General features: G+C 41.2%; 1 protein-coding gene across 8 annotated transcripts in view; it reads left to right on the forward strand.

Moving 5' to 3' along the window:
• Positions 1-12941, forward strand: part of WNK1 (WNK lysine deficient protein kinase 1) — a 99394-nt gene that overhangs the window by 20060 nt on the left and 66393 nt on the right. For all 8 annotated transcript variants that reach the window (XM_063395070.1, XM_063395063.1, XM_063395064.1 and 5 more), the window contains exon 2: positions 11917-12089. In XM_063395070.1, coding sequence (XP_063251140.1) covers positions 11917-12089 — 173 coding nt within the window. The remainder of the gene's footprint in view (positions 1-11916; positions 12090-12941) is intronic.

The raw sequence follows: 12941 nt of genomic DNA on the forward strand, positions 1-12941 counted from the left end.
ACAAGCCGGTATACTCGAAGTACTATTTAGTGGATTTCAGGCTAAAACCAGATCCAGGTGTCTATTATCTTTATGATACTGTCTTTAGCTTAATTAAAATGGTTTTACTGGGATGTTGTTTGGGGTTGTGTGGCAGGGCAAGGAATTTAAATTAAGCAGAAATATGGAATATCTGAAATCCACTTGCCATCTTATCCCCACAGACACGTAGCTGTTGCCAGTGAAGCAGGGAATGCAGTACCAGAACAGCTTTTCTGACAAACTGCTTTCCTTTGAATTCCAGCTTCCATGGCTGTTTGTGTGTGCATACTTGCTGAGCACATTGAGTGTGTTTCAGACAGAGCCATTTTACTAAAAACATTTTCAAATACCTTTTTGGCTAAGGGAGCTTGTTCAATGTTAAACATGATCACTAGTTAGTAGCTTTTGTATCTGAAGCACAGAATATCAGATATTTCACTGTATGGATACGTTATGTGAATATTTTAAATGTTTTCTGGTGGGTTTTTTTTTGATAAAGCGCTTTAGTTCACAACTAAACTGAATTTTGAACTGGATGTGGAATTCTTCAGTGGGACAAAGGAGGAGGTAAATTTAAAACAAAGAAGCCTGTTTCCAGGTTGTGATGACCCATTTAAGGCAGGCCCCTTGGACCATGACATGTCCAGGCATTATAGTTTGTCTTGAAGAAATTCCTTCCAGTGTTCCTGTTCAAACAATTGAAATGAGGTGGCACCAGACCAAGGACAGACAGTATGTGACTAAAGCACAGTGTAATGAGAAACAGACTTGTTGGATAAGCTGTAGCAGTTTGAATAGCTGATTCATAGATAACGTGTTGAGTATCTGAGGCCGCCTGGGTCACCGTTGGTCTTCTGGCAGTGCGGGGTATTCCCAGCAGCGTTCTTTGGAAAAAAACCCTTGGATTAATACAGGATAGCCTTGCCATTGGGAATACTATGTATGTAGCTCCCAAATTCCAAAGGGAAAAAAGTCTCAACTGTTTGTCTTGAACTTCCTTAGTGCTTTTTCCTAGCTGTGTGTTTGTCTCCCTTTGGAGATTACTCTCGTGATACTTTCATCTCACCTGTTAGACAACATGCAATTGTCAGTCGCTTTTCTTGTAGGTCAGTCCAGCACTGGAAGCTTTTGTGTGGGTTTGTTTTTTTTCCCCTTTCATCCTCTGTAAAAATAGTACTTTTGTGTCCAAGTTGTGCATGTTCTTATTTTGATTTAGAATACAGCAAACCCCCGGTGTTTTCATGCATTGTATCCTGTGTTACCTTAGATAATAGCAGGTGAGTTCTCTCTTCACCTGCATTTCAATTACACCTTGTTTTCTCTTATATTTTAATATATTTTAAAATTGTTCAGGATTGAATTGCAAAGCCAGTTAAGCTTCTGGATGCAGAGTATACTTCATCATGCCAGTTTTCTTAGTTGTTCATCTTACCACTTGTCCACTGTAAAAAATTTGAGTGTTTATTCTCTCCTGACTCAACTACACTCAAATTCCTTGCTCTGTGGAAGATAATATGCATATTTTTAAATTTACGTATTAGTACATTAAAATATTAGTGGTTCATTTGGCACTGTGTGAAGTATTTGTGACTTTGTGAGTAGCCTTTGGATGCAGATGATGTATGGTGTTAGCCAAGAAAGAGGGACACGGTGTGCTGGTGGAATAAATGTCTCTGATGTATATGGTACTATTGTGAAAGCCTATAGTAAACATGCAAGTGATGCAAGAAACTGGTTTCATAACTTAACCTTTTGGGTAAGCATGGAAGAATTATTAATGCTTCCTTTTATGAGAACCCTGAGGTGAAGATGAGCATTCTGTAGATCACAGGAAACTTACACCAGTTATTCTTAAAAGATTTTGAAACTGCTTCTCCAGTGTGTTTTAGGACTTTCATGTTTGTGAAATGCTAGTACTAATACTGGTATTTATGGAAAGTATTTCTGAGTCCTCATCTAGAACACAAATGTTGGTCACCCCAGAAAATTCATTGTTTCTGGATCTCTTTAGTCTTTCCCTACAGGAGATCCCTTTTTTGATTTATTTTCAAGAACATGCAGAACACCTGGCAATTGTTTGCATTTTTTCCATGGATCCCTGAAGGATCTGTGAATGAGAGATCTGTCTCTGAAGGAGAGATGTTGGCATGGAGTTCTGTAGTGATTGTTGTAAGGATTTTCTCTTTGGCTGCCAGTACTTGGCCTACACTTCATATGTCATCCTCTCATAACTGATGGGAATCCACAGTTTTGTAAATGCAACGAAGTACTTTTTTGGGATGTGTTTGCAGGCAAAGGAGGGAAGCTGGGAAGAGTGGCTCCTGTAGGGTAATGGGGCTGAAAACACAGTGTATATACCAGTGTTGGAGCCAATGTGTACTGTGGGCTGCTGCGAGTTTGTTTTACAGCTGGAGGAGTGTGAGGGGCAGGGAAGGCTGATCTCGTACTCGTCTCTAGGCTTTATGCTGAGATTTTTGGAAGGGAGCTGCTCAGAGGCACAAGAACATGGCTAGCTCTTCTGAACCCTTGCTGTGCTCGTTAGTAGTGAACCCTTGCAGTCCTCATGAAACTCCTGTGTGTTTTTCAGCCAGTGTATTGATGCAGCTTTGCAGCACGCTGGAAAGTGGCTACAGCTGCCTTTTCCTGTTTGCCATTAGCTTTGTGAAGAACGAGGTGAAGAATTGTAATGTGTGTGATTTTCTAAATTGGTTTGCCTTTATCAGAATCAGTTAAGGGTTTAACCTAATGTTCTAGACATGCTAATCATAAAAGGACTCTGAGCCGTACTGAAATACATGAAACAAAAAACTACAATTGCGTTTCTAATGCATTGAATTAATAAATCTGTGAGGTCACAGATGGGATTGTGGAGAAGGCTTTTTTTCCTGCAGTATTGTCACCCCTGAGTGGAGAACTGGGTTTTCGTAGTAAAATAAAACTGAGGTGATTGGATGTACCTTCCCTCTCACTGACAAAACCATCAGTTCTTGTGCAAAATGAGACCTGACGCGCACTTGAAAACTTTTAATGAGGCATCTGAGCCAAGTGACAAGATGGTCCAGCTGGTTAATAGCTCATCAAGAATTCAGTTCAGCCAACACTTCAATTCTCTAATAAGCTGTATGTAATAAACATAAGCCTTATTGAGAAGTGCTGTCAGAAAGCAAACTTATCCATTTATCTTCCATGGATCAAATAACAATTTGAAAGTGAAAATAAATAGATGAGCTCTGTGTTCTTTTACTAATTGTTTTTGTATAGCCCAGCATTTTGGTTTCTGTCCCTTAATGTTCAGCCTCTCAAGATGGGTAGATTGAATAGAACTTAGACATCTTTTTTCCCCCCCCATGACTTTTACGTGAGGAAACACAGATGCTGCCTAGAGCAACCCTAGAATAGAAATGACTGAAGCCTAAACAGTTGCTTGCCATTCTTAGTCCAGATTCCTGAGGACCTGGAAGATTCCAGAGGAGCTCATGTGTAAGCTTTAGGTTTCATATCTACTGTTTTAATTTTTTTGCTTGCTGGTTTTGTGGGGAGCAAAGGAAAATACGTAATTGATTTGATAAAGTATGAGTATGGTATTTAATGTACTCTGATTAGATGATGTATAGCTCAGTCACTGTTTTCTTTGGAAGGGCATTTGGTTCAGGTTTGAGTTCAGCCCTCTTGCTTTGCCTGTGGATGTTGCTGCTGATGTGAGGGACTGGGGAGAGGGGTAGTACAGATACGTATTAATATGTATTTTCACACATAACACAGCTCTGGAAAGCAAGCATCTAGTAAAGACTTGGTTTGTGCAGATTATTAATGCTTTGTAAAATTGTAGCGGTAACCTAAAAATATACGCTGGCTGAGTTTTTTGAAAGCTGTGTGCTTGCACCTTGTCTCTGGCCATGAGCCTTGCATCCAATATTGCAAATGCAATATCCCAGTACTGTGGTCACCTTTGGCATTGCTGAAAATAAAAATTCCCACACTGCTACTGTAACGAAAGATCAACTTCGTTATTTGGAACGTACTTTGAAGATTCCTGTGACCTTATATAAAGAAGAAACATTCTCCTCTACTGTTACAGCGTTTTCTGCTGTTGTGTTCCTGATGGAGATTGTATTTGCAATGGTGCCCAAACTTGGTGCAAGCAGGCAGAGACGTCAGTTCTGATACCTCTTCTGTCACCAGGAGACTGTCCCTGAGGAGTCTCTTCAAGCGTAGGTTAAAAGCCCATGACAGTACTGCCACCAGGTGTCTTAGATGCTGCTACTGCTGCTGCTGGCACAGGGGCTACTGCAAATGTAAAAGCAGGAAAGTGAGCACATCAGAGGAATAGAATTCCTGGTGGTGTTCTGCCCCTTGCCCTGTGGTGGTGAGTCACAGGTTCATCAAAACTGAGACAATCGCAGGATAAAATGGGGAGTGGTGCTGGAATCTTCTGGTCACATACGTGGGCTGCAGTTTGCAGTATTTCCCCTTCAGTGTTGAGACAAAGATGAATTTCTTATGTGCTCAAGCTTACTCAAGTACAAGTTCTTTCAGGATATGGATAATTGACTTACTCAGACTAAATGGTGACTGATGAAGACTTCTGTCCTCCTTTTGTTTGATCACTTAGTTTCATTTCCCTCCTTTCCTTCCTCCTACCATCAGTTATCTGTTAGCTTATGTATAATTTGTTTCTTAATTTCTAACATTTGAGCAGCATAAGTTGTGTACCATTTCACTGCAGCAATTCTAAGAGAAAGGACAAGAAGCACTTGTATTTTTTGTGTTTTTAACAAATTAGCCTCATCTTCCAATGAATTTTCTATTTAGGTGGTATTGTAGTGCATTGAAATGCCAGAAACTAAAACACAGAAGAGGATTATCAAATCAATTACCCATTTTCCTCTGCCCTCCACATAACCAGTGGTGAAAAATTTTGAAGGCAGGTGCTTTTCACCAGGAAACTGTCAAGTATTGGGAATAATCCCTCCGTGTTTCACTTAGGTTGACTACTTTCCAGAAACTTAAAGCATTTTTAATACCTTGTGTAAGAGGAAACCTACAGCAAATATTTACCCTTAATCAGGGACCTTAAAACGTGTAGCTTTCAAACCTGTTCTTTTCTGTTGTGTTAGATACATATTTGATACTTCAGTATTATCTTTCTTGGGGTTATTTGCATGCTCCATGAAGATTGTCTGTAGCTTATATAATATTGATTCTTCTTGTGGAGACTTGCCAAGGAGCAAGGTGAAATCATTCTTTCAATAAACATTCACTTGGCCTTGCATTGCATTTTGCTATCTGTCAGAAGCTTTGTCTTCTATCTTTAAACTGAGATGAGCAGGAGAGTAACTGGAAAGTTCTGGGCCTCTCACTAAGAGAAGAACACTGAGGAGCTGGAGCATGTCAAAGGGTGAGCAGCAAAGCTGGCAGCGGGTCCAGAGCAGAAGCCTTACGAGGGTGGCTGGGGGAGCTGGTGTTATTTGGCCTGGATAGGTACTTTTGGAACAGCCGCTGCTCAGCTCCATTTAATCAGTTTTTTTGTGTTCAGCGGTTTGTAGAAAGTAGAGTGATGGAGGGATCTGTGCAGATCTTTGATCATTTTTTTGTCTGTTGCTGCACAGGGATGTGTTTTGAACAGTCTCTTTCCCTTCCCTTTTATCTCTACCTCTCTGTCTTTAATGCTGGAAAGTATTCAGTGGTGTGTGTTGACACTGAAAAGTAGATGCAGTGCTTGCATGGAACTGAGACTTCCATTTCTAGGCACTAACTGTGTAATGCTGGATGATTTTTAAGCTCAGTGGACTCTGTTGATATTTTGTTAATCTAGCTCAATGGTTGCTGTGCTCTTTTTTTCCTCTTAACTGCTAGATTTTTTCAGGATGAGAACACTGCAGCCCACAAAGCCTCAGTTCCATTAACACTGCCGAATATCAGAGCGCAGTCTTGCTAGCTTCTCCTCTGATGACCCCTCATTAACCTTGCTTAAAGGCTTGCAAAGCCTTTCTCATGTGCTGCAGAAATGCACACAGAAGAACATTTGTCTGTTCTGTATGCTACTTCTTCCTCCAAATAATAGGCTGGAGCTGCAGTGTCTTTGCTCAGATTTTCAGACATTTGAATGCCTGATAAAATGCTGCTCAGTGTAACTCAGCACAGATAGATAATTTACCTTGGTTGTGATTCAGACTATCTATAATTCAGCAGCACTTTGATGTCTCTCGTGGCTGTACATTTACAGATCACATCACTTGAAGACGGTTCATTGCTACTAATTTTTCTAGTGCATGTCTGGATGAAGACTACATACTGTTGCTGTAGTCTAGTTAACCCTGCCCACAAGACGACCCTGGGACTGTCCCTGCACTACAGCTGTTTGTCATTTCTGGGTCTGGTGGAGTGCTATGCAGAAAGGTGGTAAAACCTGTCTGTAGTGTATGAAGTGTCCAGTCTTTCTCTGTTTGCTCTTTACTGCTTATCTTCCTAATATTGTGGAAGATGGAAGAGCTCTAAGTTGTGCAGCAGCTCATTCACTGAGGGTTTTTTTTTAAACCAAGACCCAAACAGTTTAAAGTTGACCTATATGGCTTATGAGTCTACTTATTTGTAGATGGAGATCAGGGGAGGTTTTCTGAGTCTGGTTTGTTCTGTTGTGCATGAAGATTCCCCAGCACTTGAACGATGTAAGTTGTACTGGATGTTAAAGTAAGTGCAAACCACCTTGGAGGATGTATAGCAGGAGATGTCATTCCTTCCATGTGGAGTATTTCTCTTGGTAGCTGCTTGCTTGGTGTCCTGTGGTGTGTGTTTGAGGTGAGGTGCTCTGTGCCACCAATGCAAAACTGTGTCTGCTTAATGCCAGCTGAACTGTCCTCGACTTCAGCTCAGCCTTTTGGTGGCAGTCAGTGAAGACAGGGGACCCTTGCTGGAGCCTGGGCTGGCTGAAGGGACTCCAGCAGAGCGCGGTCCTTGCGAGGAGGCTGCGCTGCTGCCTGCGCTGCAGGGGCTCTCTGGGGCACTGCATGTCCTGACCAAACACAGCAGAGTGCGGAAGGACTGTGGACAGATAGAAAGGAAAACACATGAGAAATTAGTCAGTAGGCTCAGTGACTGTACGAGTCTCCCAGTTGAAATTTAGGATTAACTTAGGTGCCAGAAATGTATTTTCTTTCCTCATTAAGGATGCTGAGTAGATAGTAAGGCTTGGCTGAAACAAATTACCAGAGGAATATAGGCATTTTTTGCTGATGAGCTTTGTTTTATGTGGCTTGGTACAATAGCTAATCTTGGGGGGAAGGGAGTTGTTTTGGTTTGGGGTTTGCTTTTCATTTATGTAAGGTGTGTAGGTGCAGGGGTAGAAAGAGGGTAGTAAGAATGCTGCATGTAGTTCAGGCCACTGTACATGAAAGAAATTAGGTGAAGAGCAAACCTGTACCTGTTGTCATGAACGCCCTAGATCCCTGTTTTACATTGAAGAATGTAAACACCTCTGATAGCTCTTTCCTGACCAAAACAAATCCGATGGGAAGGACCTGGATAAATGGAAACAGCCAAGAAAAAGCTCATTGAATGGCTTTGAGCTGAACAATTGTTTCATTTGCTGCTTGTCTCCTTTCAGGCCCCTGGCACTGCAGAACCGCGAGTCACGTGCTTGGGAAGCCTTGCTGTTTGTCCTGGCTTGTCAAAACAATTTAATGTAGGTGGAAAGGAATGAATGAAATGAGCGGAGTAGGCTTGATGCATCTGTTTCAGTTTGTTCGAAGGGCAGCCCAGTGGTTGGGATGTGACACTTAGGTCCTCCAGGGAAGCTATCAGTTTAGAAAGAACAATGCTGTCCATTTTATAAGGTAGTTACATCCATTTTAGGAAGCAAGCTCTCTATAGTTTGACAGCTTTGTATATTTTTAAAAATATTTGGGCTATATCTGCTCAGCATGTGCCAACTGAGCTACTACAAGAATGTGATTTGCTGACTTCTAGATTTAGGAGTTTGTCTTGTCTGCCTAAGGTTGCTTATGGTAAAAAAAGACCAGGAAAGGAGAGAGTATGTCCATTTTTAAATTTTATTAGTGGGAATTCCAAAATGATTTGGTCTTTGAAGGATAGGATATCAAGCTGTGTATTATTAATTGTTCTTAAAGTGCTGGCTTCTTTATAAAATTAATTTTCCTAGGCTTATGGAAAAATACTTTTGAGTCTTTCTACTCTGTTTAGTTTCTGGCTGTTTGATTTAAAAAAATCAACAAAAACATTAAAATTGTTTAACTGATCTTGTAATTCCACTTGAAACTGGAATGTTAATCTGTGAAACCTATATTTCTGCTTTCAAATGAAAACAGCAAATTCCATAGATGGAAGTGATCCATCTATGTACCTATTTAGACCGTGAATTGTAGGAAAAAGGCTGCAGGAGATAAATCTCCTTATGCAATTCACACTTAAAATAATTTGATCAAAAGGAGGGCATATTTAGAGTGATGGGCCACAGGCGTTGTCACATCTTTAGAAGCAGAGGTAGAGCAGAGGTTGCAGTTCTGCAAACTCCTGCTCAGAGGCCACGATGGACTCCGAGTACTGCCCGCAGTGGGAAGACACACTGGGGTTTGAGAGTCTATGGCAGTATGCAGTTATAATGGAGGACAGGGAAAACTGTTCACTTCTCAAACTCTTGCAAAAACACTCTTTTAAATTCTCACTAGGTGATGCTGGCTTTTTTCTCTCTGCCACAGCTATGCTGTACAGTCACTTTCTGCATTCCATGTGATGCCCAGATACTCTCATTCCCCTGCTTTTCCTGAACTATTTATACCTAACATGCTGGTAACATCTCAGTCTCCCAAATGACATACAGTGCCCTATTTTACTTGCTTATTTCAATATTTTAGCAGCTGCAGCTGCTTAAGTTGCATTTTTGTGCAAGAACAGGCATGGGGTGAAGTTGTCACTTTTGCCCGTACTAACAGCTCCAAGGATGCCAACATGCATTTGGGATGGGCTCTGTTCTAGTCTGTCTCTGTGCAGCCTGGGAGATCTTGCTGTCTAACATTTTTAATTGCGCAGGTTTGAAAGTGGACATGTCATTTTAAATTGTGTGTTGGCCTGCAGGCCAAGTGTTTGCGAGTTGCATTAGAATGTAATTCGTTCAGCTAAAAGCAGTCATTGTGTATACAGACTTCATAGGTATAATTGTACAGGAGAGTCAGTGTTTTCCTGAATGTTAGGGCTGTGGGTTCTTTTAAAGTATATTGACAGTTTTCTGTAACCTAGCATATTCTTCTCCTTCCTTTAGGAGAAGAATATAAAACCTGCTGTGGATGAGGGTGTGGGTTGTGTGTCCAAGGAAATGAGGGTAGTAAAAGGCAGTATGCGTTGCTGGGCTTAGGAAACAAGTGGCCTCTCTCTTTCTCCCAGCTCTGTTTAATGTTCCCGTTTGCTGCCGCAGCTCCGTACTGAGGGGTGCAGGGTTTCCTTGGTTGCGAAAACACAGCCGTGTTCCTGGGTGGAGGTTTTTGGCCTGTGCTTTGTGCAAGCCTGTCCCAGATCACTGGGGCACTGTGGCTCTGAAAGCACATTGCTTTACTTAGTCTCTTGCGCGGTCTTGGTGGGTTTTTAGTGCCAGCTCTGAAGTGTTGAGTGTCTGTGCTGAGCGTCACAGCTGTGTTTGCAGGAGCACGGTGCTGCCAGGGCTGTGAGCAGAGAGACAATGAGTCAAACGTGGGAGCCTCTGAGGAGTGTGGGCATTGGGGAGAGGGATCAGCTCTTGCTAGTTTCTATCTGGGGACAGCAGTACAGGGGCAGGGAAAACTGAATAAAGCCCTTAGGGGAGATTGGGTTATGTGGATTAAAATGAGAATGAAATGAAACACACTCGACTTGATGTTAAATGTAGGTTTAAAACTAGTTATCCATGTTTGTGGTAGATAACTTGTTAGTATGTACACAATAAAGGAAATCCAATCCAAATGTGTATCTAAAGTCTTGGGTTTGGACAAAAATGAATGCAGGTGTTCATATTGACTATTTAAAAGTGATAGAAAAGTAATTACTGCAGCTTTTTTTGTATAATGACCATATATAGTAGCTGAATTTACAGCTAAATACAGTGGTTTAAAAAGTGAATTATATGGGTCAAGTGCAGAGGCTGAGAGTACAGCTTTATTTTCCTGTAAGAAAGATGATACTGGGATTGTGTTGTTTGGAGCACTGTTGCTTAGAAGTGTGTATGATCAGCTGAACCTCTTGCAGTTCATGGCTTCTTTGTCTCAGCAGTTTGAAGCAGTTAAGATCAAGGTTTGAAACAGCTTGTGCTGCCTTGTTCATTATAATGAAAGGAAAGGTATTGGATGGGTAAGACAGCTCAAATGGGAACACTAATTACATATTAAAACCCCAGGCAGACATGAATGCTCAGTTGTTGGTGGAGTGTTTCTGCAAATGTTAGATCAAAACTTGTGCAAGTACAGTTATGAAAGAATGGGAAGAGATAGTAATGCTGATTTCTGTAGAGTGAAGTAGTTGTAGGATTGAATGCTTTTTTGATATCTATAGATTAAATTAGTCATACGTAAGGATTTTGCGTTTTCCTAAGAATTTGAAAGATGAGTGACATTCATAGACACCACTAGAAAACTGATCCCTGAGGTGGTTTCAAACCTGGTTTCAGGCTTTTACCCAGGGAAATTGTATACTTCTGAAAATTGGAGCTTCATCTGAAAAAGAAGTTTGTCCATGCCTGAAGATACTTTGGGAACCTTTTAGAAAAAGTTGATGATCTTAGTGAATGTAGGATGGTTTAGATATTACATAGCTGAATTGTATTGAGAAAACACATGACCTGTAAACAAAGGAAGAGGAATTACTCTCTGGAGGACAGTGGCAGTATAAGTAAATCCAGTGTGTTTTTACTGCCTCCTTCTAATGGAAAAGACAATGTGAAAGGAGGTGACTTAAAATTATTACTCAGATCTGACAAATAGGTCTTTGGTTATTGCTAAATAACTGTTAGAAACAACATTTCTGAAATTATTGGCTAAGAGTATACCCTGAAATATTTGCTGCTTTTTAATGTTAACTGCATATGGGCCCAATTTGTGTGTGTCAGTCAGACTGGTGTGAGCAGTGCACTGGTCCTGTGTTGGTAAGCTGAGAACGCTGCAGGGCACAGGGAGATGTTTTCTCTTTGAGATGTGCTGCTTGGAGTCTTGGTGGTAGCTGGTGGCCAGCTCTTGGTAGGTAATACAGCAGTACTGTCCAGGAATGCTTTTTGCCTTCTGTCTCTGGCCAAAAGATTGCTTTCTGTCTCTGCTGAGAGTTGTGTTTTTGGTTTTGTTGACATGAGATTTCAGGAAACTTGCTCAATCATGAGGTTCTGCTTTTAATCAAAGAAAATCCTCTTCATTCACTTGATGGTCTACAGCTACTGGGACACACTGTATGTTAACAGAGGTTTGATTTTAACCCCTCTGTGGGTGGCTAATCCCATCTGTTACCAGTGGTCTGGGTAGACATCTCGGAGTAATGAAAGGTTGTGATGTACAACATGAGAGGGAGATGCACGAAATGCTCTGATTTCATTCTCAAACACTGAAGTGTTCAAGACGTTGTGTCCCCTTCTACCCCAAGGCAGGCAACAGCTAAATTTATTAAGAATAAAGCAGGAGGAAGCAGAAAGAGGAGTTAATCTACAGACTTGCAGTTCTTAACCCTGAGAGCAGTAGCATTATAAAGAACAACATATTATAAAAATACTGTAATAGAATGTGTTCAAAACAGAATATTTAAAGGTAATTACAAACCAAATGGCATTTAAGACACTTGATTCTTGTGTGTACCCAACTGTTTTCAGGTAGCTTCTTCTCAGTAAGGAAATAAAACAAAACTTTCTGATGCACCTTTTCTTTTTCTTTCTAGGATCGGAAGCTGTCCAAGTCAGAGCGACAAAGATTTAAAGAGGAAGCTGGGATGCTGAAAGGGCTTCAGCATCCCAATATTGTCAGGTTCTATGATTCCTGGGAGTCCACAGTCAAAGGAAAAAAGTGCATTGTTCTTGTGACGGAACTCATGACATCTGGAACATTAAAAACGTAAGTAAATTAAGGCAAGTCACAGCGTTTCAGGTTCGTTAGCACAACACAGAGCTCTAGAAATAGGTGATATTTAGAGTAGATGAGAACAGAGCCCTTTTGCTGAGGGATAACCTACTGCAGGAACATTCTTGCTTGGGAGGAGCATTACTAGCACTGCAGCTATGGTAGAACATCTTTTAGGTTAGCAAGCTTGTCAGTTCTCACTTGTGATGTCCCAGTAAGCACATGCACAAGACTTTTGGATTTTAAGAGCTCAGGAAGGCAATACTCAGTTTTCACTTCTCAGAATTTTTGGGTTTTTTTTTTCTCCAGATGCTTTCCATTTAGGATAAGCTAGTCTATAAAGTTCAAAGCTCAAATTAATTCAACTCTGCTCCCAGGCACCGTCCCTGTGCTGGGATAACCCTGCCAGCTCTGCCATACAGGGGCTCTGTGTCCCTGACTTTGCTCAGTGCCCGTTTCACTCTTGGAGAGGCACTCACACCCTACATGTGTAAGCTGTGGGAGCTGGGAACAGCCTTCTCTTTGCCTTCTCTTTGGTTGAAATTGCCTGTGAGTGTCCTGTGGTTTTTTACCGTGCTTATTGATAGCTACGAATGGAGACTGTTAAGAAGAAGAATGTCTCTTTGGGAGTCTGGGCTGCAGCTACAGGGAAGTGTTTGTCTCTTGAAATGGTACTGGATGGCTAAGGATACGGCAACATTCTTCAGCTGTATGTTCTGTGGAGACATTTCTCAGGTTGTTTAAGATATTTCTGATAAAATAATAGATCTGCTGCTTCGTGTGCTGTTTTCAGACAAGTAATAAGTTAATGGTTTTGCAGCTCTGTACAGATGCCTTTAAATAAAG

Source organism: Prinia subflava, chromosome 4 (genome assembly GCF_021018805.1).
Source record: "Prinia subflava isolate CZ2003 ecotype Zambia chromosome 4, Cam_Psub_1.2, whole genome shotgun sequence".
NCBI lineage: Eukaryota > Metazoa > Chordata > Aves > Passeriformes > Cisticolidae > Prinia > Prinia subflava.